Here is a 27169-nt window from a genome sequence, read left to right as displayed (position 1 = left end):
GTATTTAAGTTTAGTTGTTTTGTAATTACTGACAGACCATGAACAGATATAGAAAAGTCCAGTCAGTCCCACCTTTAAAAATTTGGTCTGAGTCCCAAAGATACATAGCTACAGAATTTGCCTTCTTTTGACAGCAGCAGAACCAAACAAAGTAAATGTATGATCAAATGAGCAGTACACCCGTATGAGTAAGCACGGAGTTTTTTTGCCAGTTTTAAAACCACTGGCTACATTTCTGCCACCCCTAAGGCGCTCCTCCCCTTACCTGAACTTGCTCACAAATTGGTGGTGTAACACAGGAACTTGTTGACAGCAGGCTGGGAATGGTGGTTTCAAAGTTCATTCTGCTGCTATTCTCAAAGCCTGTAATTTCTTCACTGAAAAAACCTTGAGGAAAACTCTGGAATCAATTAAGCATTATGTTTTAAGAGCAAGGTGTGCCAATTATACTTTAAAAGCTTAAATAAGTTATAGCAGCTGCTCAATGCAAGTATTTATTCACACCCAATATGGAATTAACTACTTACAAAGCAAGACCTTTCAAGCTACCAAGTATTGCTGCTTACACTCTGGAGTATACTGAGTGCTACTGATTTGAGGCCTAGATGGAAATGTCTCTCTGTAATCGGGTGCAATATAACCAGAGGCAATAACAGTTACAGTTCCCAGCTGGTCCCCAAATCAATATTTAACATAGTTTAGTCTCAAATGTATGTTCAAGGTAACGTAGTTCAGTCCCTAATGTATGTTCAAGGATGAAGTACTGACACCTTGCAATTCAATAACTTTATGACACAGGAAAGCAAACTTCTGTGCAAGCCTAACATCACCACAGATACTGCTTAAGAAAAAATGTAAGGTCAGTTAGAACTAGACTGAATTCATTTTATTTCCTTCCAAAAAGAATAGACACTAATTAAACTGTATACAGAATTTAATTTAACTATAACTATACAAGTTTCAGTATATTGTCCTGTTCAAAAACTGCTTATATATAAAAGAAAAAATACTGCCAAAATTCTAACGCATACTTTACAATTGAAAGTCCCAACTTTCCTTCTACTCCTAATAACCTCGGACTAGAGTTGCAGTGTTCAGATTAACTTATGTATGGATGAAAATTCCCTTGTCTTAAGTGCAGTTTCTTTATTACCCATGTTTTTGCCACTACCACCAACACTGGACTCAAAATTAAGTTTTACAGTATTAGCAATGAAAACTTTGATGAACCTTGTAAGAACAAAATTCATAAAAATATTAACAACACTTTTTACTGCATTAAAATATGTTACATGCCTCTAAAAAATAACTGATGCATTTCTCTGCATTTTCTTCTGTTTATTAATCTGTCACATTTTACTATAGTATCTGCTAAGTTTTCTTTGAACACTTGAACAAATGAGAAGTAACCACTCTTAGTTAGACCATCAAAACTCAACTGCATCAAGTTCTCTTAGAACTTTTAGTTCTTGTTCCAAAACAAAAGGTGGCCAATAAGGTCCCAAGAATTTTTATCATTACACTCAAACAAGTAAGCCAAAAGAAGAAACTGTTTCTTTTTTTTTTTCTGGTATGATCACCCAAGCCCTAACATTCCTCCACTTTCTATTGTTACTGCATTTAAACCTCCAACGTTCATTACCTTGACTAAACAAAGGTTCCCATTTAGTTATTTCCTGTACTGTTTTACCTAGTTGCTGTCCAGGCACAAAGAACACTCCCCACTACACTGCCAAGTCTCCAAATCCACCATTCCAGTTAATGGAAGTCTAGGTCACTCAAAACCAGAATTACAGTCAGCAATTCTGTTTAGATATACCACCTGATGTGGAATTACTTAATTGCATCACAAATCACTGTAATTGAATGCAAAGTAAAGGAAACTTGAGTTTATTTAGCTTCCAATTTCTGGGAGGTCAAGAGGAACTAGAACTGCTCTGGACAACCAAAGAAAATAGACTGCGCTTACAGATCATTTTCTGCCAGATTCTTTCTTTAGGACCACTGTTTTATTGTTGCCCTTTCTATTACATGGGGGATGTACATATTATCAGGTGTTAATAAACGGTCAGTGCCTGTACAATACATTCTACAACTGAGCACCACTTTCTGTAACTGAACAGGCAAAGAAATTACACTGAACATCAGCATCTGGCAGTATTTCTCCAAAAAAAAGTGGCTAAAATGGGTTTAAATTGATTAACACTATTAAATCACATCTAATATTTGATACTACATGATTTCATTACAGCTATACGATACAATTATACAAAATGTGTTAACATCAAAGAATACAACCAAAATTAAGATAGCAAACAAAACCTATATAATTTTTTTTTTCTTTACAGGAAAATACTTTTGAAGTATGCATGTAACTGCCCATTCTTTTAAAGAAAATCTACCGCAAGCAAGTTATCAACCTCCAGAAAATCACACATAGCATTACTACGCATATCCCCAAAAAGTGTACAATATGCACACTTGGAAAATACAAAATTAAAAAAAATTGTAAGCAACAGGTGAGCTTCATATTTATAAGAATGTGAAAAGAAGTCCAATTTTAGCACTGTTGTATAAAGAATTGTCTTTTCTGATGCAAGTTCATAAGCTGACCCGTCCGGTTGGGGCCGCACTTTACAAAACACCGTGTTCTTGAAACAGGGTTACAGAGCAAGGTGGAGCATCTCAGCAATGTCACCTTAAAGTTTTCTGTGTGTTTTTTTTTTTTGCTTTTTATTTACTACTTATCAAAACACGTCCTTTAGGTTTGTAGGGTTCTTTTTTTAAAATTCTTTTCTAGAAACAATATACAAAGGGGAAGCGTATTTCTTTCCAACTGATTTTCCTGTAAGATGCTTTGAGTTCAAGAATGTTCTCCTCAACTTTCACTGGTTGTTTTTGGCCTTAGCGTGTGTTAAGATGTGAGATTTCAGGTTGGTTGATTGCGCAAACTTCTTATTGCAGCCGTCAAACGGGCAAACGTAGGGCCTGTCGCCAGTGTGAATTCGCACGTGTGTGCGTAAATTGAAGTCCAGTGAAAAACGCTTTCCACATCCTTCAAACGTACACTGTGAGAAGGAAAAGACACAGTCTGTTAGCTAATACAACTCATCTCCATCACTGATCAGAACAGTTTTTTTTAAATCACCAGACTGCACAGACAGGAAGCCAGAGGCGCAATCATGGGTGAAGCTGTGGGCATCTCCTGTGAACTGCACTAAAACCTGCCATGCTTCAGTATATACATTGAAGTACACCATATCCACTATACAGACAACAGCGTATCTATTTTCAAAGAGGGAAATAAATAACTTCCAGCTTGCAAGCAAGCACTTTCACTAAAACCACTCCGGCATGTGAAACAGTATCTACACTGTACTACAAAACAGAAACAGGATTTCACATCAGAATTTCACCCTTTCAGTGATGATTTGCAAAGTTCTATTCATTTTGCCTGCTTTATTTTTAAGATGGGCTTGATAAAAAAAGGATAGCACATTTAGTGGGAAATACTTATATTTAGGACACAGAATATCCAGTGTATGCATCTAAGCAAATGCCTGAGGACTGCAAATGAAGTTTCTGAAATAATTTATTTAAGAAAATCTTTAAGGAAAAACAAGAACTTAAGTGTGCACTGGAGAACATATATATGCTGAAAACTAAGAATAACTTAAAAGATTTAGAGGGAGTATCACATGAAGAGGGCAGGGGACCTCTGGTGGCAGAAGCCCATGTGACTTGATATAAACGGAAAGAGATTCAGCGACTCCCATCATTTTACTGAAAACTGGTTAACAACCCCTTTCAGGGTACTGAAAATCAGTACCCTGAGCTAACTGAGCCAACAGCCCCAAATCTGAGCTGTCCACAGCTACAAAGCTGAAAAGATGATGAGGAGAAAGAGACATTTTCTTAACTCTTTAGTAACTACAGACTTCATTTTTACAGAGGGCAACTTTACATATTTTGGAAGTTATCTCTCGAGTACATACAGTTTACCAATATCTAAGAGAAGTCTATGTAAATAAATTAATGATAGCCTAATCAGCCTAAGGGGACTCCCAGTTTTTCAGGTGTCTTATCTGATTTTAGACAAGCCATAATATACCCAAGTGCTATTGGAGCCAGGTTATAGCTCAGTCTCCAGTGTTCCCAGGATAAGTGGTGGTAGCCATGCCTGCAGGTTAACAGTACCTGAAAGGGTTTCTCTCCGGTGTGAACTAGCTGATGCCGCTTTAGTTTCGAGCTCTCCACAAAGGCCTTGCCACATTCTGCACATACGTGTACTCGAGGGCCATGGGTGTGCAGATGCTTTCTCATGGCAGAGTTGTCCCTGAACATCTTCGTGCAGCCCTTAAAAAGAACAGTGAAACTCAATTAGTAGATAAGCTAGTTCTCACAAAGAAGGTTTTATCTGCTACAATACAAGCATTTAAAATGCTTTTCATATTCTTAATACTTTCTTAAGAGTTGGCCCTGAAAAGAACATCCCTTACATTTATTTTTTAAAAAGCAATACATGAAAACTAATCATTTGAAAGGCTGACAAAAAACCCAAAACCCTAAACACAATCCCAAACCCTTTCCTCACTCAATATTATGAGCCATGTGCAGTCAAATGAATGATAGGACAGTCTCATGGAGAGGATGCAGCTCTGACAGATGCAAATGAGTAAAGCAAACAAAAGCCCTTAACAGGTTTCAGAGGAAAAAACAAACACAAAACAGAAATACAAGAAAAAAACCAAAGGACAGAAAGATAGTTCATGGACACCTATGGTATACTCTTCAGTGTGCTGTAATCCAATATATGCTGTACTACAATATATGTGCTGTACTACAATATATTATGTAGTCTCTAATATACCACAGATTATTCCCTAGTATGTGCAATTTATATGTGCATCACCTGCCAACATTGTCCTCCTCATTTCTGAGAAGCAATGGAGCAAGAGGGTTTCCAGCACTTACAGGAACTACACCTTGTCCAAACTGGCAGCAGCAGACTGATCACCACCACCTTGAGACAGAGACAGCACCACTGCTGCTGCAGTTTAAACCTACAAAGGGACACTGGGCAACTGAGTAAGGTGGGACAACAGCCTGAATGAGTGCCAACTCAATCTAAAAGCAGAAGATACATTAACTCAGGTACAGCATCAGAAATCTTAACCTGGAGGTTGACCCTGCATTGCCAGAGGAGCATCACTTTTGATTCTAGAGTATGCTTAAGACAGCAGTGATCTGGGGCTCTATTTATCTAATTTTTCTACATTTTTTCACCTTTCAGTGACAATCAATAGATGTCTATCATATGTTTCATAAATGTCTTCCTCAAGGTTCAAAATCCCCCATAAAATCCTATAAATAATCATATATTGTATTTGTACTACAAGTGATACTGTTTAAATTTATACATACTAGTCTACCAACTTCACTGTGCTATTAAACATAAAATTTAACAACAGAGCCTAAAGGAACATTAAATTGCTAATCTTAAATTCTGCCGGCTTCTTTTTTTTTTTTTTTGTTTTTCCAAACAAATAATTTAAATAAGCCTTATTTCTTCTAAAAAGGGTGAAATGTCACTTTCAGGAGTTCTCTCTTCAGGCACTAGAATCTCTTTGGCTAATCTTGAAGTTTTGTGCCATCATTCATTAAACATGGCAGAACTGGGTGGGGCAAAGCAGCGCTAAAGTGAACAGACTATCCTTTTTTTTTGCATTTATTTTAAAGTCACTTTCCACCTCTGAGAGCAGCAGGTACAGCTACAATATTTTTCTTTTTTTTTAAATTAATTCACAAATGCACAAAGCCTACAAACATTACAAGATAGAAAATGGAAGGATAGAACATTCTTCCCTGACCCCGTTCAGATGAAGTTGAGGCTATGAAAAAGTAAATCAAAGAAATGAAGGTAACATTCCTTGGTATAGTAAAAAGTAATTGTTCCTGTATCTCTGCATACTGTATTACAAAAAAAAACATGACACTTTCCCAATGTGGAAAATTGGAAATCAATATAAGCACAAAGAGGAATTCAGAAAATTCCTTACACCATGGCTGTCAGAAAGTAGCCTTCTATTCATGCTCTCTAATGGCTATGTCTAATAGCTATCTGCCCTAATTATTTGCTTAGGCTCACACTTATCTAGACCAGAAGTCAGCAAGATTGCATTTGTCTTTTTTTTGTTACAGACTAAGTCAGCTAAAATAAGCACTACAAAAGCTGGATAATGCAGTAAAGCCAGATGCTACCAATCTAGGTGACTGGCAGCATTTATTCAAGACAGAAGCTTCCCTGCTACTGATGTGTCAGAATTGTATCTCCAAGATGCCTGCCTCTCTCTTTCATGATGATGCACTTTCCAGCTCTGTGGAATGTAATTCAGTCTTCCAATAAAGCTGACTTTGGCATCTGCACCATAAATTGCTGATTCCTGATCTAGACTCCAAATCTGTCATAGTTTCCAAGCAGAGGATATATAGATCTTAGGAACGTACTTTGAACAGCTTTCAGAATATTCTTTCAAGTATGTATTCTTGGGTGTCGGGAAATCACAACAGTAAAACCAGCATGTTAGGGACTGTGCATCATGGTTACCAGAAGATTAGGGATGCACTAACCTTAAGACAAGGAATGGGAATAATATATTATTCAGTGAAAGGTTTTAAAGGAAGCTTCTAGAGAATGACAACTAAAATATATTTAACTGAACGTATTCTATTAACAGTAAGATATTTTAGTTATTCATTCTCAAGAGAAAACATCAATACAAAATTCTGATCTACAAATTACTATCTACTCAGAAGCTGAGCACTTCACTTACTTTGTGAGGACAAGCTATCGTTCGTGGAGCATCATCTTCTTTAATTTTTCTTGGTTTCATTCTTAAAGACAAAAAAAATACAACAAAGTAGAAACACATTAGTTGACAGCTGGGCTCCCCTAAGTGCCTACATAATGAGCACATTTTATCCCCCCAGTATTACATGTGTCAGTGATACTCACTTTAACATTTTCAAAACCTTCATAAAAATATTAACAGTATAATTTAGCATGTGGAATGCTCTGCTTTTCCAGAAAGATGTCTTAAATACAGAATAAGAGATGTAATACTACCTTCTTAATCCTCTGATTATATGTAAATTGAGATATTTTTCCTGACTTATACTAATTGCAATTAGGAAGTTTTGTTTCAAAACTTCATTTTTGTTATGTCACCCATGTGGCCTATTTAGCTTCACCTCCTCTCCATCCTACAGCAGGACACGAAGGAGTACAGGTTCAATCATTCTTCAGTATTTTCACCACACAAGACTTCTAAAGAAAACTCTACAGAAGCAGGGAAAGCAGCAATCAGGCAAGTTGTGGAATCTACACAGACAATGGAGACATCCATTACAACCACAGAAATGGTATTTATTCTTACTTTCAGCTATTGTGCACACAGATCCCACTCTTGGCAACTGACAAGCAATTACCAATTTACTCCTGGTCACTGACAGGGAACTTCACCATTATTTTACGGGTGCCACTAATCTCCACTGACTACCTAAGGGCCCAGCTTGTACATGTTAGATCTGTTTCATTTACAGTAAGACTCTCTGTACTATATTATCTTACAACAGTATTATAACAACCACCTGCCAGAAAATCAGAAGAGCCAGATGTGATTTTGGGGGAGTCCACTGCACTTTCAGCTATCTTTATTTCTCAAATCTGTAGTGATCTCTTAAAAAAATCAAAATGAAAAGGTTTATCTCAATCTAATGGTAGCAGTAGATGGGTGAAAATAAATGCACCCCATCACAGCTGGAGATTCCCCTAAGTAAGCAATGAGATTTGGCACATTCCCAAACCTTGCTGGGAAAGCAGAGCCCGTGTGTTCATGTGGATTACCAAACTGCTTTTACTGACAGTACAGCACAGGACAGTTCTGTGACAAGGTGGCCACATATCGTATCTATAAGTTAATCAAGAGGTTTGCTGGTGTACCCTAGTTTCAATTAAACAGAAATGAGTGGCTTGAAATTAACAAAATAATTGGAATTATCAGAATCACTATTCTTAACGTTAAAATGGAAAAGTGTCTGCTGCTATTCATGACAGTTTTAATCACCATGAATTCTGTTTCAGGGAGAAGAGATTTCCAAGCAATGCATATATGTACCTTTTTATATCCCTTTTATTAATTGATATGAGGCTGACTAAATAGCAACATCTGAACATTCAAAGACTTCTCAAGCACTCTAGCGAAAATAAGATAAATTGCCTCCACTGCCCACATAAGCATTTGGTTTTTGCAGGCCAGAGTCCAGGCTTCTTTGGTACTGTTACACTCCTATGGCTGAAATCTGCCTTTACCTGTTTCCTTCACATGGACTGCTGAGAGAAGAGGGTTACTTAAGACAAGAGCAGTGAAAAAGCTCCCTCAGAAGTCCTGAAGATCCAGGAAAATCATCTTACAACTGCCAGTGGATGGACAGGCCACATACAGCCAGTCATATGTGATGGACGAGTCTCCTATGGCTCTGTCAGCTATCACTGGTCCCTCACTCAGAGTCCTTTCAGTACTGCAAACATAGCACAGTTCAAGTGATCATGTACAGACTAAAGCACTTGACAGCCACTTCACAGACACAGAACTAAAAGCCAAGGATTTAGAGGTTGCTTTTATTCTTTTCTGTGAGTGGGCACATGGGAAGCTCCTGCTGGCTCAGCATCTCCAAACTACACTGAGTATGTACAGATCTAACCTGAAGAACACTGCAGTCTCCTGCAGTGTTACAAATACATTTACAGATACTAACAGTGATTTGAAAAAGGGTGCAATTGCTGACAAAACTCCTCTTGTTGCATAACAGCAGCACAACTAGGATTTCATCAATTCAAGGGGAGAAACATTCTGAACACAGCAAAGTGCATCTGCTCCTGTACAGCAATCCCCTCAATATCTAAATCTTCATTGTAACTATTTTTTCCCAACACTACAGACCAACTCAGTTGACCTTACTGATTAGATTTAATTTATATAATCCAATTGGAATACAGAATGGCTGTGCTGTTTACATAGTGTCTTTGAGTAAAGTACTAAAATAGCTAACTCCAAACAACTGATTGGGATTAACTGACTGCCTACACTCTCCTGTGAGGTTCCGGACTCATAGTACTATTGAGTACTATAGAAAACACAAACACAAAAGCTGTCCTTACAGTATCCCTATTGAATGCTTTCAATTACCCTTAGCATGGGACTCTGCTTATGTCTGTGGGATTTTTAAGAACAGGAAAAGGGACAGAAATTAGCATCCATAATTGTCAAAAAAATTGACAAGATGGGACATGAGAGAACAGAGGGTCATAATTTAATTCTATTGGACAAGGAACACGCTTAGGAGATAAAGCTGGTGCCAAAAACACCTCCTCCTAATTCAACCTGTCAAATGTTGGCTGAGTTATTCCCCCAGTCCCAAAAAACTGAAGAAAAAATATTTCCTAGGTCTGTGATGAGTGACCCTGACATTATCAGAAAGAGTAAAACCATTATTGTTCTGAAGTCTTAATTGGCCAGAGTGACTAGACCAAGAGAATTGCTAACAAGAGATGTAGCATATAGCTTTAGTGGGCAGTGCCTGCATTTTCACACTCCATTTAAATCCTCTTCCTGACTCACGTGTCTTGCCTCTGGTACTAAGCAAATCTTTGAAAAAGAAATGCTGCAACAATGTCATCTCTAAGAGGCTGCTGAGGTACAGTGAGAAGGAAAACCTGGGCCAGTGCAGTAAGGGACTTGAGGAATCAATTGCAGGTGAACTGGATGATCAGACATAGGACAAATTTGCAGCATCAACATACACCTTACATTTTTCAGTGTCTGAGCAGGCACAGCACATTATGAATGTCCATCCTGGAATAAGCTGACCTTTTAAAGTTCAAGTTTTGTTTCTAAATTCAGGAGTATCAGCCCAGCAGTGACCATTTGGACACAAAAACCAAGAAAGTCCAGCTAATAAATGAGCAGATTTGAAATATTCTCATTTTTCATGGAAGCATGGCAAATTACAACTAAAATGTGGAACAAGAATGTGCTTATACACAGGGTTCCATAGATTACCAAGCTTATAAACAAAAATGCAGCAGACACTGCAAGAGAAAGGTGGCAAGTGGGGTCCAGGTTGTGTGTCAACCACACACAACAGCCTGGAAGCAGCTGGCAGGCACTTTGTACACCAGGATTAAAGGCACAAGGGCACAACACCACAATAGATCATTGTGTTGAAAATGTCATATTGCTCATAAAGCTACAGAAGCCATATGGACAATCTCTCAACGAAGAATTTAAAGATTTACATATTCAAATGTATTAGAAAAAAAGATTTTGGTCTTACTTTAAGATTAACTTTCTGCAAAAGGAGACCAGACTAGAATCTGGGCTGTTGATCATAATTACACTGGTGCAGGTAGCTCTTGCTGGTGGTGGTTAGACTTTTGGCTCCCACCCAGTAGAGCATCTCTACCAGCTCCATCCAAGTTTTCTTAGTCTGAAATATTAATCAAAAACAGAACTCTAACAAATGCCACTATTTAACAAAACTACAGACACACACGTTAATACTTCTGAACTGCGGGTGGAACTTCTGAAACAGCTGCCTTTGCAGAAAGTTAATTTATACGGAAAGACCAAAATTTTAATTTCTGTGGTGAGTTAACATGGACCATGCCTTGTAGAAGCAACTGTAGACCAGTTAACTGTGAAAATTAGGAAGGGTACCTTTTGGATCAAGTCACTGGGATGCTACAATTAAAGACTAAGTCTTAACTTGCACTGAGGGAGTAGGGAGAAGGATGGGTGACAGCAGAGGAAGCAGGAATGTGTGCAACCCAACAGCTTTACAGAATGAGCTCCATAAAAGAACCCTCCCTTAGCCATGCATAAGGAAGACTGAGGGAAATCATAGGTATTAAACCACTCAGTTTCTCAAAATAAAGAAAGTAACACTGTCACCGTGCAGTATCTGAAAGCATCCTTTCATTTACACAGCTGAACAGAGTACTTCACCCTAATAAAACCTTAATCCCCACTCCAAACCCCTGTCAAACTCCACAACCTACAGATTTGTCAATTGATGCAATTTTAAAAGGCAGCCATAGAAACAGTGTTAAAGCTGGGAATAAAGGAAACATAATTCAAGTAACAATACAGAATTTCCCCCTTGCTCCATAATCTCCTCTTGCCACTGTTAAAGAGTTCTGTGTTCTCACATACTTTTTCTTCTCCCTCCCTAACTTTAACAGTTCTACCGTCTCTCTGGTAACTCCTTTAACACATTCTAGAGGTCTCTGATGACCAGCAATAATATTAACCCGTGCTGATGGCAACACCCCACGAGGAACAACCACAGGTGGAAGAAATGATTCTCTCTCTATAGTGTTACTGGTACTGCTGGTGTGTTCCCTCATTCTGCCATTCCCCTTGAGCTGCCCTGCTGAGCAGAACCAACCTAAGCGTCACTGTCCTGTGTTACTGCAAGAGATCATTTGTGCTGAACAACTCCTGGAACTGGCTAGACTGGCTTTTGAATAAACAAGATGAAAGGGGAGTGGCACAAGGTGTCCTAGGAGTCTATTTACAACTCAGGAAAAGTTAGTGTCTTACCATGCTTCCATCACAGTTAGGAAGAAAACTGTTGTAAGTTCTTCCACTCTGCAAATTTGGCAAAAGTAATTACTAGGTTTGTTCCAGTTATAAGGAATATCCTATGTGTAAAAAGGGACAGTGACCTTTGCAGCGTGGTACAGAGCAGATTTCCCCTCCCCGAGAAGAATACTGAATAAAGCAATTGTCACTTTACTGCCCTTCAAGCTTCTCTTTAAGAACAAAACCAATACAAAAGCATACACCATATAAAAGGGGCCTAAGTCATAAAGCTGGATGACCAGAACGCAATGTCACTTCTTACAAGGGTGTCCAATTTCAAACCCTTATCGCAGTTTCCTCTCTTTTGTATTCTATTGATTTGGAAAGTGGATAGAAAAAAAGGCCAGTTCTCACAATGGCTCCTCTTCAGAAAAGATACCAAGATCAGGAGAAAATAAAACCACAGAGAATAAAGTTTTTACCACCAGGACCCATTACAGTGCCAATTTCCCAGCTACAGGACACTCCCTCTTATTTCTTTGTTTTACCAATGTCTGTGTTCTGCTGTCTTTAGCCACTTCAGTCATGTATTTAGAGGACAAGAGGGCGGGGACAATCAGGGATATCCCTTTTAGTGGCCTGCTTTGAGGGAATTTGCCATATAGACATACTACAAATATCCCTGCTACCTTCCCAAGTTTTCATTACCAAGCAGCTATGATTTCTTCACAGGTAACTACTTAGTCACCAACTTAGATTTGGATGAAACATTTTATTCCACTTGAAGGGATCTCCAGTTTCCCAGCCAAATGTATTAAATGAAAACATGGTAAATTTATTTATCTGGTAATTTATTAGATTTTGTCCTTCTAAGCAGTTCATTCACAATCAACATTTTACATTTCACATTCTGATATGACTGCCTAAGAGAATTATTTTCTTCTTTTTTATTTCATTTTAAAAGCATGCTAGAGAATATTCAAGACTCCTGAAAAAGAATGAAGTAATCTGTAAAAGGTGATAAGCTGCCAACCAGGTGTAACTTATGGTCATTTGTGTATGCATAACTGAACATGTCAATGTTCTGACACAGCCTGTTTATTCATAGTTTTCAATGGAATCACAGAACGCATACAAAAAGCTTTTCCAGGAAAAACTGCCGGAGTTCCAGTTAAAGGATCCAGATTCCTGCTACGTGACTCAATGACATATGCTCTAAACGAGGCAGTGGAAGACAACTGTATCACACAACCACTCTGTGAGAGCCACTGAACTCTGAGCACTGGTGGCCACTGCAGATGCTCGATTACTACAGTTCTGAATTGTTTTTTTAAGGGTTGCAGAGCTACATACAACTTCAAACATCAGATTTGTCCCTGTGTTACCTTCCACTAACTAGATCATGATGAGAACACCAGAACCTTGGCCAAAATCTATTCCCCTAGAATTTAAGCTTTATCTGTTTAAGCTTAACCTCAGAATTTTGTTCCTAATAATTGATGCAGAAGTTTCAAGTCAATTTATCCTCAATCAACATAAGCTGTATTGTTATACATAGTGGATCTAGCCTGGTTCAGAGTGTGCACTTAGCATACAATTTCACTAGCCAGTTCACATTTCCTTAAATATGCACTGTCACAATTCTTTTTTCAAGTAATCTAAATACAAGTTCATTATTCAAAATCCTAAAGCCCGTGAAGCTACTTAAGTTTAAAAGTTTCAGCTTCATCTGCTGCTGCAAGTCTTCAGAATACAGCTACTGAGAATTTTGAAATGCTCAACTGTAAAGCAATGAGCAATGTTTGACAATTTCAGAGAACTTTACACTAAACAAACACCTTTTTTTAACATGAAAAACTGTATTTCTTGAACCTCCAAAGCAATTCCAGACACAAAAAACAAATTTTATCTTGCAGTTTGCCATGCAGATTTTCTAGTGATACTGCACACAGCAAGGTCAACAAGACAACTGAACAGCAGTCTGCAGGTATCAGTACTTGAATCCATCGTATTAGCTAAGGAGTCCCTTCAACATGCTTTATTCCAAGAGGACCAAGACTTTAACAAGAAATATTCAAATTCTAAAACACCCATACTCTTCAGTCTCAGAAGAATAAACAAACACAACCATTTAAGACATAACATACAACTGTAAGGCAAGAGTAAGTTTGATAGTCAACAATTCTGACCAAGAAATCAAAAAAGCTTAGATGATGCATGAAAGTCTCATATATATACACAATTAAGCTATAAGAACAATTTTTCTCAGGTTTTGAGCAACATAGGGTTATTACTAAAGGCAATGTCCCCGCAAGGTGCTTACTCCACCATCAGGTATTTCCTTTCTGACTGAAATGGATTACATTTTATCGGCTGTGAGAAAAGAGGCTGTACACATAAAACTGAATCTTTCTACTACCTGCTACAAATTCCAGCTTTGGAACTTCCTATAACGTCCTTCTATAAATATTAAAGTAATTTTAAATTACTGCCAGCAGCCACTATTTTCTCAATAGGAACCTAAATAAAACATTTTACAAATTCAGAAATATGCAGACACATCTGATAGAAGCAGCCTGCTCATTTCAAGAAGCCCAAATCCTGACAATCATATGAAGTATTCAACCCAATCTAGAGAAAAAATATTCAGTATTTGCATGGAGAATATCCTGCGAGAAATTATTTCCTTTTCTTAACAAGAGACAGCTATCCAGTACTTCAGTGTTTCATAAAACCAAAGATTTTAGCATGTTTTGAAGGAATGGAGAACACCATTCTAAACACAGGACGAGTAGAAACCTGTAACAGTTTAGAACTGGAACACTATGTACACTCCAGAGTATCACTTTAACAGCTGCTTCCACAAAAAATTGTATGAACTCTCCGGCAGGTCCCAGAAAAAAACAGAGTAACTTTGACAAATGATAGTAAAACGAGAATGAAGAGTTATCAATAGCTAGAACCACTCATCACTTCAGATAGAACCCTCTTTTCAGCTATTTGTGATAAAGCTAAATGTGCTTTTACACATTCCCAGATCACATAGCCTGAAGCAGGGAGCAAACCCTGCAGAACTATTTTACTAGAAACCTTCAAAATTCATGGTTCAATGGCTTTACTGAAAGTAAATTGTGGAATGAGGCCCTGCTTTTATTCCTCCACCACAAACATGCTACACAGTAACAGAACAAGACCTGTAAAAAGCAGCAAGACCAAAAAGGTGAAACAGGAGTAAACGCACACACTAAACACCAAGATCCAGCTACCCAAGAAGCCAGACCAGAACTCGTATCAACAGTCCCTGCCCCCTCCCTTCCAACTATCTGGAAAAAGGCACACTTCTCTCTGACCCAGGAAGTAAGAACAACATCTGACTGTCCACCTGTTTTAAGTGTCACAGTTGTGCACTTGAGTTCTGAACAACAGCCAGCCGCTAAAAACATGAAAATGAGTGTGGCTTTATACGCACACTTTGCTTTCAGATGGGGAAAACCTGGCAGCAGCAGGCAGAGAAAGCCAGCAGCCGTGCTCAGACATCTGGAGACAGCACTAACGCTGCCTCTGCACTGAGCGGAGCACAAGGGGACCAGGGCACCAAGGCAGAGCCAACCCCACTGTGGCGCTGGAGCGGCTTCTCCGCTGACCTCGTGGTTGCCCTCTGGTGGCCACGGGCTGCCCCGAGAGCCCTGAACAGAGCCGGGCCCACAGGACACTCACTGCCCCCGCCCCGCTGAAAGTCACTCCACTACCATTTGAAAGTAGAAGTCACCTTGTTACTTAGGTCAACCTATTGATATGCAAACCAGTGACAATTCTGACTCACTAGAGAAAATCCAAACAGTATAGTTACCAACTGTGAAACTGCAATTATCAGTGGCCCTTGAAAGTGATGGACACACGATTTAAGATCTTAAGAAGCAGGTGAAAAAGAACAGTAAGTGGCTTTGCCAACCAAATACTGTTGCCTTGATATTTTGTACTGAACAATCCGAATGCAGCATTTCACTTATTGCATCCTTTGCTGCTTAGGAATTTAAGGCTACTCACATGAAAGAAACATTCTGTCATGTAAAATCACAGATTTATTTGGCTTGGAAGGGACCTCTAGTCTTATTCCTAAGGTAAGGGTTACCTAGAGTGATGAGTGATGCAGTCTATCAATGTATTGAGGTCCCGTCTTACCCAATGGAACTAAAGACCAGAAGTCACTGAATAATCTGCTGTTGAATATAAAATCCCATTATTTTAGTTCACAACAGAGTAGATGGTGCTGTGTTAAGTCCCTTGTTTTAGAAGATAATTAAATGGAATAATGAGCCATACTAGATATACCATTTTGCCTAACAGTTTCATAATTAAACCAGCGCAAAGAAAACAATCTTAAAGTTCCTTTCTTCCTACTTACCTAGCAAATTCAGCCAGTTGCTTGGGGTCTGAGAGGTCAATGCCAGGTATTCCACCAGGAGGAAGTTTCTTCCCTGTCATGTATTCTGAGTAATCTGGAGGAGAATTCTCTCCAATGATCTGTTCCTCCACCACTGTTTCATGGTCAATATCCTTTTTGTCATCTGAAATACACAAAATACTGAATTCAATAAATACTAAAGGTCAAACGGCATACAAATTACTAGGCTACATCTCAGTACAAATTCACTACTGCTGCACATTAAAAAGAATACACTGCACTTCTGGATTTCCACCCTGTGAAGAGCAAAAACACCCCCATACAGTCACAGACTGAAGAACACAGAAAGAATACGAGTGAGGAAAAAAAGCAGAAATTGCCTATCTATTTCAAACACCAATAAATACAGGAATAAGTAGAACTATCCTATGAATGTTGGCTGCATATGAAAGATAATGTACTTTTCCTGAAACAATGCCTAAATACTTAATTCCCTTAACCTCTTCAGGACTAATCTTCATCATACCTACTCTGATAGTCAGAAGTAGTCCCTAACTTTGCAAACCAATCAAAAGAGCAGCAGACACGTACCCTAAGATGTCAGGACTACGCATCTTTATTTCAGAGTCTTCAGACTCCCCTGACCTCCAACAGAAACAGTGACAAGAAATTTGAAAATAACTGCTGATGTGCTTCAGCACCTGCCTGTAAAATTAAGGTTTTCTAACTTTTACAAACAGGCCTCAAAGCAAGTAACTTCTGTGTCTGTGTCCCAAGGGGGCTTCTTCCTTCTGTGCCAAAGGCCAGCCTAAGGTCTTTTCCACTCTACTATGTAAACAGCAGACTGGGATAATTCAAAGCTTTGATCTGCAAGCCAGTTAAGATACTGCTGCTTTCTCTGCTCTAGAGCTCCTCCTATGAATTTGTGCTCAAGGAGTACAGTGAAATCAAGCGGAAGACCTGCTGTTGCTGTCTACTCACATTCATACCTTAGAAAACATGCATATTCTATCTCCTCTTGCTATTTTGTAACAGAAACAGACACAAAAATGGCAGAGAACAGAAACATCTATCTACGTTCCTCACTGCAGTGTTCACAGCAGCAGAAAGCAAGCACCTATCCCATTTTCCACCCTCAAACACACCTAGGACAACAGATGTATATATAGCTGTAACTAGTCAGTTCAATGTAATAGGACTTGACAGCACACTACTTCTCCTACTATGAGTATGGGGAGCAGATTCTGAAAATTGTTTTATACACAAGAGGCTATACAAAAATAACAGGAAGTTTTATTTTACAGATATTGTTTAAACAGTTGAAATATAAGGTGGTAGGGCAGAAATATTATTCCACCAATTAAAAAAAAAAGATAACAAAACATAAGGCAGAAAACATAAGACAAACTGTTTTGGGTTTTTTTTTTTTTTTCCTTAAACAGAAACACAAGAAATAACTGAGGCTAGAAAGAAAGAACAAGACATGCAAATAAAAGAAATATAGTACACACAAATTTCTATTCAATTTGTAATGCCTGCTTTTAATGTTTGCCACCGAGCTATTTCTAGAAATGTTACTGCTAGTTTGGGGTTTAATCTGATCTACCAGATCAAATAGCAGTTCATGTATATTCCATGGTGAAAGACGAAAACAGACTCCAATGCTGCAAAGACAGAAGTGTAAATAAGAAAATACTATCTGCAGCATTAAAGTCAAAATAAACTACAAAATTGACTATTGACCTTTTCAGTTGTCCACTCAACACACTACCTTTCAGTCTCTACCAGTTCTTTAAAAAAGCAACTAAATTTACCTTAAGCAAGGATTATATGTTTAATTTTACAGCAGTTGAAGAGTCACAAATTCAAGTCGATAATCCTCTAATTTGGCAACAATTTGTTCTTTCTAACAGAAGCTTCAAAAAAGATTATGTAGCAACGCCTWTMCAGGCAGAAAGACATGGAGCTGAGAATGAGACAAAATTTTTGCAAAGCTAAAAGTGACACCTTCTCCATGCTGAAGACTAGAACGAGATCAGCTGTCCTTAACGTGGCCATTTCAACAGCTACCCAGGACGTGCAGTTTGACTGCTTGATGACATTCATAACACAGAAGTTTTCATTTCCTGCCTCGTATCTGATGTGTGAGTCAGCAGGGAAATTTTGTATACATTCTTAAATATCTTCTTTCCCTCCCTAGCGTAAAGGTCCACAGTCCCCCAGTGCTTTCTTGCTATTGAGTACCAAACTGAAAGTCAGCCTTCAGTGCCTTTACCTTCCAAAAGCCCGCCAACAGAAGCCAATTCTACAGCTATTTAATTCCACAGACTACTGGAGCAAAACACAAAAAATTACTAATATTATTTAGCATATTGACAGTTATGTGAAAATAAAAAACCACCATATTTTCCTATAATAAAAAATTGCATCTCTGCAGCACAACACCCCTCCACTTCTAAAACCAAATTTAAACCAAAACAATAAAATACAAAACAGCTAGCCTGAAGTCTTATCTTAGGCTAATACTTCTGAAAAACTAGCAGTGGACTTCAGTAGCTCTTCAGTATCCTGACCACCCTATGACATTATTAAGTTATTGGGAAAACAAAATGAACCCCCCCGCACACCCACTTCTTTGGAGGAAGTTTGGAAATGGAAAAACTTTACCAATGTCCTCTCTGCACAGATTTTGTTCTATTTGTGCTAGCCTACCAACCTGGACTAGGCAGCTCAAAGTCTGGAGGGTAAAGTGCAAGCAAACTTTCACTCAGGCTGACAAGTTAACTGATAATTCTCGCTGCAAACTGGGCAAGTTAACTGCTTGATGTTTTTTGGCCTGAAGCAAGTCCTGGTGTCTGCCATAGGCAAATGACTTCCTCCCTTTCCTCTCCTGAAGCATCAAAGAATCAAAAATACTGCATCCAAAGCTAACCAAAAACAGACACAACCCTGAAATTATGGTGACACCTCTGGATGCCACCCATACAAGTTAAATATGGACAGAACCGTCGAGCCAGTCAGGAAAAGGAAATGAACTGCAATACATACTATCTGATCCACTTTGTTTTGTGCCTTAAAACGACCTGAAGAGTGTAGCAGACTCAAATATAAGGCATTTGGCCTAATCACTATTCTTATAGATCCAATGCACTTTCGTGTAATGAACTTGGAAGACAATTTTAATGGCCTCTTCTGGAAGACACAGAGGATCTGAGCATGTGTCAATTAGTTAATAATCATCTTCACAAAAACATCCAATCAGTCAGGGCAATAGCTACATCCAATATTCATCTATCTTACATAGCTGTAAAACACTCATTTGTTAGAGACACCACAGACACCCCCCTACAGCCTTCTAAGCCAAATCACATTAAGGTAGATACTTGGGTTGTTCTATGCACCTTTTTAGGACATACCCTAGCACATCATCATGTTCAGTCCATCTGCACTTGTCTCACTGTCCCCTAAATATGGGCAATACACATGTTGAACTGGACCCACTCAGGCCCTTCAAGGCAAGTATGTCAAACTTTTTTTTATTAAGATCAGTGGAAGTTCAGTGTTTAGCCACTCATGTCTTTTGACTACTGGTGAAACTACCTGAAGTTTTAAGAGAACTAAGCCCAAGTATCAACTGAAATAGGAAGATGATTACTGGGATAGAACTAGTAACTACAGTCTCCATGCAACAAGTCAATAACAAAATACTGTAAAATATGCTTCGAAAGACTTTATTGATCACATTATGCTCCTATTACCACATTTTCTCCATCTCTTGCAGCCCTGCAATTGCTCAGAAAAATGCATCCACCTTGGAATCCCATTATTTTGTGTATTTCTGCACTAGTAGATAACTCCACCTGACAACTCTGGAACTCCCCAGCTTTCTAAAATTACCCTTTTAGCTCTCAACCCAAGAAGCTCTGTCAGTACTTTTTTCCTCACTTATTTTTGATTTTATTGTATTCCCCTTCTAAACCGCCAAATCTCTGAGCCATCCTCCTGCTCTGTTACTAAGCACGGAGAACACGTTGCTGTTCAATCAGTTTTCATCTGTGGAAAACAGGGTGCAGAAAGGAACTTGGAAGATCCACCTGGTGGCAAAGCAATGAGACCTGACCCTACAGCTTCCTCCTCAAGGCACCAAGTTAAAAGACATTCTACTTAGCTACTGAAAGGATGAAAAACATTTAATTTCTCTTTTTATGATCACAGGGTTAAACACATTTGCTTTTAGGAACAGCTGAAAAGCAATTACAGGATAAAGGATGTATTCGGCAGCTGTGCAGTACCAAGGCACTGTGGTAACAGCTTGGTTATTGCTACCACATTGCAATCTCCTCAGGCGAATTAGTTCATTGGTCATGTTTGGAAGCAAAGAACTGTAATTAGCTTGTTAAATAATACCGTTATTTAGCAGACACTTCTGAATGTTAAAATTCCATTTTGCACAGTATGTCATTTTTTAACCTAAACGGCTGCTAGGTTACTTTCTCTCTGACGTGCCTTGCACACAGATGGAGAACAGGTTCTTCTTTCCCTGTGTCACCCATCTCTTATTTCACACCACTGAGACATGAACTGACAAAACCAGCGCATATATCAAGAGTCATCATCTGACTTCAGCATTTATGAGACTGTGCCGAAGCACTATGACCTTCTGAATGGTCAGCATACGAGCGACTTGAACGTCCCGGGGAAGGATCCGACAGCAAGTTAGAGGACTGTAGTTTGAAGGTGGGCTAAGAAGCAAATTAACTGAGTTATTTTAGAAGGTTCTAGACTTAAAACAAATACATAGAAAGGTCTGCCTTATCACTGGAAAAAATGCCAGGGCAGACTCAATACTTATAGCAGAAGCCTACATCGTTGTCTTAATCAGAGTCAGAAATAGATTGTCATCTTAATATTTTAAACCAGAGAACCAATTTCTGTCTCCATTATGAAAACTTTAAAAGGAGCTCATTACCTATCTGTCATTGCAAAGCATTTCAGCCATCCTTGATACAGGCCCACAAATGACTCATCTATCATTTATACTACATAAGACAACTGGTCAGACAGCAGATGGTTATTTTTCTCACCCCTGCAATCTAATGAAATAAAATGAAAACCCTTTTCTTTTTTGAGACACTGAAAGTTTAAGAGATTTTGAAGAAGCTTCTAGAAACCCAGCACAAACTCCTTAAGTTTTCAAATATGGGCCCACCGCACTGGCTTACTGTATTATCAGAAATAATTTCCAAAACACACACGTAACTTGTGCATCTTTGTCTCTCCCATCTAGGGATGGGACACTTGAGCAGTTTAACATCTGTGAGCAATGTTTGGTTGTGCTATTTCACCCCTTAGCTTGCAGACTATGCTAACAACAATAGTTTTAAGCTAACACCTATTTCAGGTTTGAAAGCCTGACAGAGTCATTACCCAGAAGATAGAGTTACACTAATATATTTTTCCCCCTTAAGTTTAAGCCTCAATTGCTTGAAATTTCCAGCATTTGGTGCAACCAGCATTTAAGCACCACCTTCCCAAATGTTCCTGCATGCAAGAATCAGTTTTGCAAGCACCATCTGACAAAGTGATTTCTCACAATCCTTCCCCTCCCCCTTCACTATTGTGCACCCAACCTGGAAAAAACCACTAAAGAGAAAGATTCAAGTTGAATCCAGCTAAGGTACAAATAAATTCCACTTGATAAAAACAATTTTTTTAGTACAAACTGGGGTGTCTCACTTGGAGCGCCCAATTAACTATATTCAATTTTCTGATAGGTATAATGTAAACGCCCTATAGGAACGTGACCGAAGTATCACCAAATACATCTCTTCAACCCTTTCAGAAATACTTTCATTCACTCCTTACTTTCATCAACACATGAAGAAAGACAAACAATTCTATTCTGAAGAGCTGAAAATCTGATCTGAACTAGAACAAGGCATTCCTGTTTCAAACTAAACACTTTAATCATGGGTCACAAGTTTGATATCACCATAGATACCAAGGTGATAAGAGAAGTTACAGTAAGTCTAAATCGTTGCCAACAACAGTACTGCAATTTCTAAGTAACCACATAACAAAACGAGGATTAAGGAGTTCCCTTTAGTCACATTGCTATAGATTTCACAGATTATTTCTACACATTTCAAGAGGTGCTACAAGACATGCTATACTCATTTACGGAAAAAGAATTATGATTGGCTAAATTTGGTACCACCCGTGAACAAGCTAATATAGTAGTACCAGCAAATGTTAACAAGGAATTAATTCACATTGTCATGCCACACTGTGGTGAGCAAAGTGCCCTTGTTCCCAGTTCAAAATCCCATGTACAGCAATACAGGGCTCATTGCTTTATCTTGATGCATGGCCTGCACTACCATTTGTCTTTTGATTAACTTTTCACTTGGCTTTTAAAATAGTCAATTGAATCAGTGTGCAAGCAAGTCTTTAATTATGTCGAAATACTGATGCAAAACTGTATGTGTTCAAAATAAAGAATACTTGATTCTCCAGGGAAACTTTAGAACTACCCTTTTGCAAGCCAGTGGTTCTGTATTTTCTTGGCATTGATTTAGTTTGGAGTTTCTGAGGGGGGGTATTCAGCTTGGGACTTGGTTTGGGTGTATATCACTCTGCCTCAAGCTTTGTTTCTTTTTCAATTTCTCTGGCAACAATTTGGCCTCTGAAGTTTCAAAGAAAAAAGAAAAAGAAAAAAGAAAAAAGAAAACCCCAGCATTTGACCACATCAGATCCCTCCTCTTAACATTACATAAGCTGCACATGAGGCATCAGAGCCTATCCAATCGTCTCACTAAAACCTCACAACACAACTCACCACTGAGCAGGTTATTACCAAAATCTGGTTGAAGCTGTGGGCATGCACAAAAGGAAGGGAGGTTCAACTTTAACACTTTTCCCTATATATTGATTATGCTTTTGGAAGGGCATTTTTTGGCATTAGAAGTCAAGTCAGACTAGGTATTCTCCATTCTTTTGCATCATGGATACAATTGAGTTAAATGTAGCAATGCAATCCAATCTCCAGCAAATTATAAGTGGGCATCATTCCTAGCGAGCTTGCATGGTCATGCTCCTGAAGAAGAAAACCACCCAAAATCAATAGGGCCGCCCCTGATGTAAAAGCTGTGTATTTGGGAAGAGAAGTAAATTTATTGATTATACACATGCTTCACTTCGGCCAAGTAATAATCAGCATGCAATCCTAAGGAAGCATCCTATCAGGCACTCTGAATTTCCGAGTGCAAATGCATGCTAGAAATTGTCAATTGATCTCAGCGAGCTCCTGTATCCGGTATCCTGCCAGCTCCTGAGTCATACAGCCACTCGCGTTCCGGCAGCTTGCTCCTCCGGCAGCTTCTACAAGCCAGGAGACTGTATTAGTTTCTATTATCTTTTATCTTTCTTTGATGGTCAGTTGTAAGAAAAATACCAGCAAGGGAATTTATTCAGTTTCATACAGTGATATACAGATGCAGACAGAACACCATCACACTAAACAGTATTTGGGAAACTCTTCATCAAGAAACTTCAATCAAACTCATCAGATTGTCAACTGACTACATGCCAATAGTGTCAAACTTACTAAAATAGTAACCTGTATTTAAAAAGAGCAAAAATCCAAACCACTGTGCTTTCCATCTTTTCAGGCAGAGAAACTCAGCCATCCAACAACACACTTTCCCCTATAACAACTACTGGTCATTTGCAAACATCCCAAGCTTCGAGAGTATCTCTATCTTACTTGACTCTTTTTAAAAATTTAGAAAGAGCACAAAAATTATGATATGCAAGTTAGATGACCAACTTACTATGCAAAAAGAACCCACCAGTTTAAACAGTACATGAACTGATATTGTCTGACCTCTTTTTTTTTTACATTTACGTAACTTACGGATAGAACTCTGATTACAGACCATTGCTGCCGGCAATACATTTTTGTAAAAATAAAAAAAAGAAGAAAGTGGGCAGGGCAGGTGCACGACGTCAGATTTACTTCAAGTCCCGCAGACACTGAACACTTTCACAAGATTTAATTGCCTTTAAAAGACACTCCCACACAAAACACACACACAAAAAAAAAAAAAAATTCCTCAAAAACCAGAATCTCACACTACAAGGTCTCCCTGAGCCTACTTAAAAAGCTCATTTAAAGCTTCAGACCCAGCCAAAGAAAAGTCGGACGGTTTCCGAGAGCCAGCCAGGAATTGCCCCTTTCCCCCCCGCGGCTCCCAGGGACGGAGGTCAGCTCCGGAGCCGCCCCTCTCGGCTGTCACCCCCGGCGCCCCTCGGGCTCTGAAGGGCCGGTTGTTTGCGGCCGCCCCCTCCGAGCCGGCGGGAGGCGCGGGCAGCCCCGCGGGGGCGAAGAGCTGCTTCCCCTCGCCGGCACCGCGGGCTCCGGGCGGGGAGGCCCCACCCACCGCCCGCCCGGCACCGCAGAGGGCCGGGGACGAGCGGCCCCCCGGGCGAGCTGTACACGGTATTTCGGGGTTCGCCGTCCCCGGGCCGGGGAGCCGCGGGGTCGGGGCGGACGCGTCTTTGCCCGCACATCGCGGTCACGGCCCGGCGCACACGCCTCACTCGGGGCCGCGGGGCGGGAGCGACAAGAGCGGAACGGCAGGCGGGGAGCCGGGGAGGGGCGGCGGGCCGGGACACGGGGGAGAAGGAGGACAGAGGGCGGCGGCGGCCGGGGGAGGGGAGGGCGGGCGAGGGGCAGGCGCGGAGCGGGCCCCGCGGGGAGCGGCGGCGGGGCGGGGACGGGGGGAGCGCGGGGAGGTTCGCCCCGCACCCCGCCTCCCCCTGCTGCAGAAACTACGCCATTGCGGCCTGGCCCGGGAGCCGGCGGCGCTGCCGCCCGCCCGCGCACCCCCCGCCGCCGCCATCTTGGCCGCCGCCGCCATGTTTGCCTCTTCCCCCCGCCGCGGCCGGGCAGGAGCGGCGGCGGCAGCGCAGACCCCGCCATCTTTTCGGGGAGCCGCCATACTTGCCCTGGCGATGAACATGGCGGCGCCCATCGCACACATCAAAACATGGCCTCCCTTCAAAACAAAACTGTCCCGGCCGCACCGCGCGGCCGCCGGCGGGGCCCGCGGCCCAGGGAGGGAGGGGTCCGGCGCGCACTTACCCGAGGCCCACATGGTGACCGAGAACTCCCCCTCCAGGGTCTTGATCTGCACCTGCTTCTGCTCCCATTTCCTGCCGCCGCCGCCCTCGGCCCCGCCGCCGCCTCCCCCGCTCAGGTAACTCTTCTTGCTGCTCTTCTTGCCGCTGCCGCCTTTCTTAACGCGGCCTCCTCCACCGGCCGAGGAGGAGCCGCCGCCTCCGCTCTTGCTGCCAGCAGCGGCCACAGTGACCAGGGTCTGCTCGATGTACTCGTCCTCCCCGGCGGGGGCCGGCACCGGGATGAGGATCTGGTCCTCGAACCCGTCGTCGGCCCGCAGTCCATCCGAGTCGTCTCCCCCCACCACCTCCTCGCGGGTCTGCACCAGGATCACCTCCTGGTGGTGGTGGTGCAGGTGGAGCTGCCCCCCGCCGCCGCCGGCCGCGCCGCCGCCCGCCCCGCTGGGGTCCCCGTCCGACACCAGCGGCTGCAGCGCGATCATGGGCTGGTGGTGGTGGTAGTGATGGGGCGGGTGGTGCGGGCCGCATTCCTCGCAGCACTCGTCCTCTTCCTCCTCCTCCTCGTCCTCCTCGCCGCCCACCACGGTGGTCTCGATGGTCTCCACCGGGATGGTCTCCACCTCGATCTCGTGTAGCTCCACGATCTCGGCCGGCATCTCCGAGCCGTCCGTGGCGATGTACAGGGTGTCTCCCGAGGCCATGGCGGGGCGAGTTAGGGGAGAGAGAGCTCCGCGGGCGGCGAGGGGCCTCCGGTCCGCTCCCCTCGGCGGATGGTGGGGCTCGGGCTCCTCTCGCCTGCCCTCCTTCTCCTCCTCCTCCTCCCCCTTCCACACAAACACCAGCGCCTCGCAGCCAGCGACAGGCAGGGAGGGAGGAGGGAGGCAGCACCACCAAATCCCGGCCGCGCTCCCTCGCGAGACTTCCGCCGCTGCCGCCGAGACGGACCCCAGCCCCGGGAGGCCGCTGCCGCCGGACCCGCCCCCCGCCGCCAGGCGGCCAATGGCAGCGCCCGCCGCGCCCAGGCGAGAGCAGCAGCCAACGGGGGCGCGCCGTGCCGCAGCGCCCCGCCCCCTCAGGGCCTCGACGGCCTATCACGGAGCGCTACGAGCGCGGGGCGCGCCTCCCGGCGCGGAGCAGCCAATCGGCTCGCGGCGCTGTCTCCGCCCCGCCCCTCTCCGCGCGGGAGCCCCGCCCCGGCCCCGCCGCTCGCGCGGGCCCCGCCGCTCCGTGCGCGCTCGGGGTGCGGTGGGGGCGCTCCGGCCGCCAGGGGGCGCTGCGGCCGCGCGGCCGTTAACGGGTGTGGCGCGGCTCCGCGCGCCGTGTCCCGGGCCCGTGTCCCGGTGAGGCCCCGCGGGCAGCGCGGGCCGGGACCAGCGGCCGTGTCGGGGCCTTTTCCCGGCCGGCCCCGCGGCCGAGGGCTAGCTGCCGGCCTGGGGTCATACGGGACCTGCGGCCATGGGCTATCGGCGCGGTCCCGGTGCTGGGCAGGCGGGCAGGCGCCGAGCACCGGATGAGCCTTGAGATGTCGAGCGGATCGGCGTGTTTGAATTTTACAGTTGTGCTGTTATTGGCACATTTATTGTGGGAATGTTTCTGTCTCCTCCCTTTATCCCTTTTCCTTTTGGGGGTGGTGTGTTCCCCGCTGTGCGTGGCGCGGAGCTTTCCTGCAGCCTCGGGCGTGCGGAGCGCCGGTGCTCGGTGCCGCCGGCAGCCCGGCCTGAAGGCACGTCCGCAGGGGCGATCAGCAGCCGAGAGCATGAACTCGCTTACCGAGAAGCGGCGTTTAAAATAAGTGATGCATTGCAGTTCAATCACTGCACAAAATTACAGTACGTTAAGTGATCACCTCATTTCCACTGTCAAATGTAGGTATTTGCCTTAATTATTAACACACTTTTCAGTCCTTGAACTCCGTTGCTCCCCAGAAACCTTCCAACATCAACACAACAGTTCGTGCCTTGCAAATGCAGCAGCTCTG

The 27169-nt window shown here is 42.2% G+C and overlaps 1 protein-coding gene across 1 annotated transcript; it reads right to left on the bottom strand.

Moving 5' to 3' along the window:
- Positions 1-2716: 2716 nt before the first annotated feature.
- On the bottom strand, positions 2717-26166 carry YY1 (YY1 transcription factor). Its single transcript, XM_057377652.1, has 5 exons — positions 25196-26166; positions 16051-16213; positions 6834-6894; positions 4198-4356; positions 2717-3068 (listed from the first exon to the last, which is right to left on the bottom strand). The coding sequence occupies exons 1-5, from the start codon at positions 25890-25892 to the stop codon at positions 2886-2888; spliced, it is 1263 nt and encodes a 420-aa protein (XP_057233635.1). The 5' UTR covers positions 25893-26166; the 3' UTR covers positions 2717-2885.
- Between the last annotated feature and the right edge of the window lie 1003 nt (positions 26167-27169).

This window comes from Malurus melanocephalus, unplaced genomic scaffold (assembly GCF_030028575.1).
Source record: "Malurus melanocephalus ecotype Western Australia unplaced genomic scaffold, MMel_1.1 scaffold_320, whole genome shotgun sequence".
Classification (NCBI taxonomy): Eukaryota; Metazoa; Chordata; class Aves; order Passeriformes; family Maluridae; genus Malurus; species Malurus melanocephalus.
The sequence above is the reverse complement of the archived record's forward strand: the minus strand, read 5'-3'. Positions and strand labels throughout refer to the sequence as shown.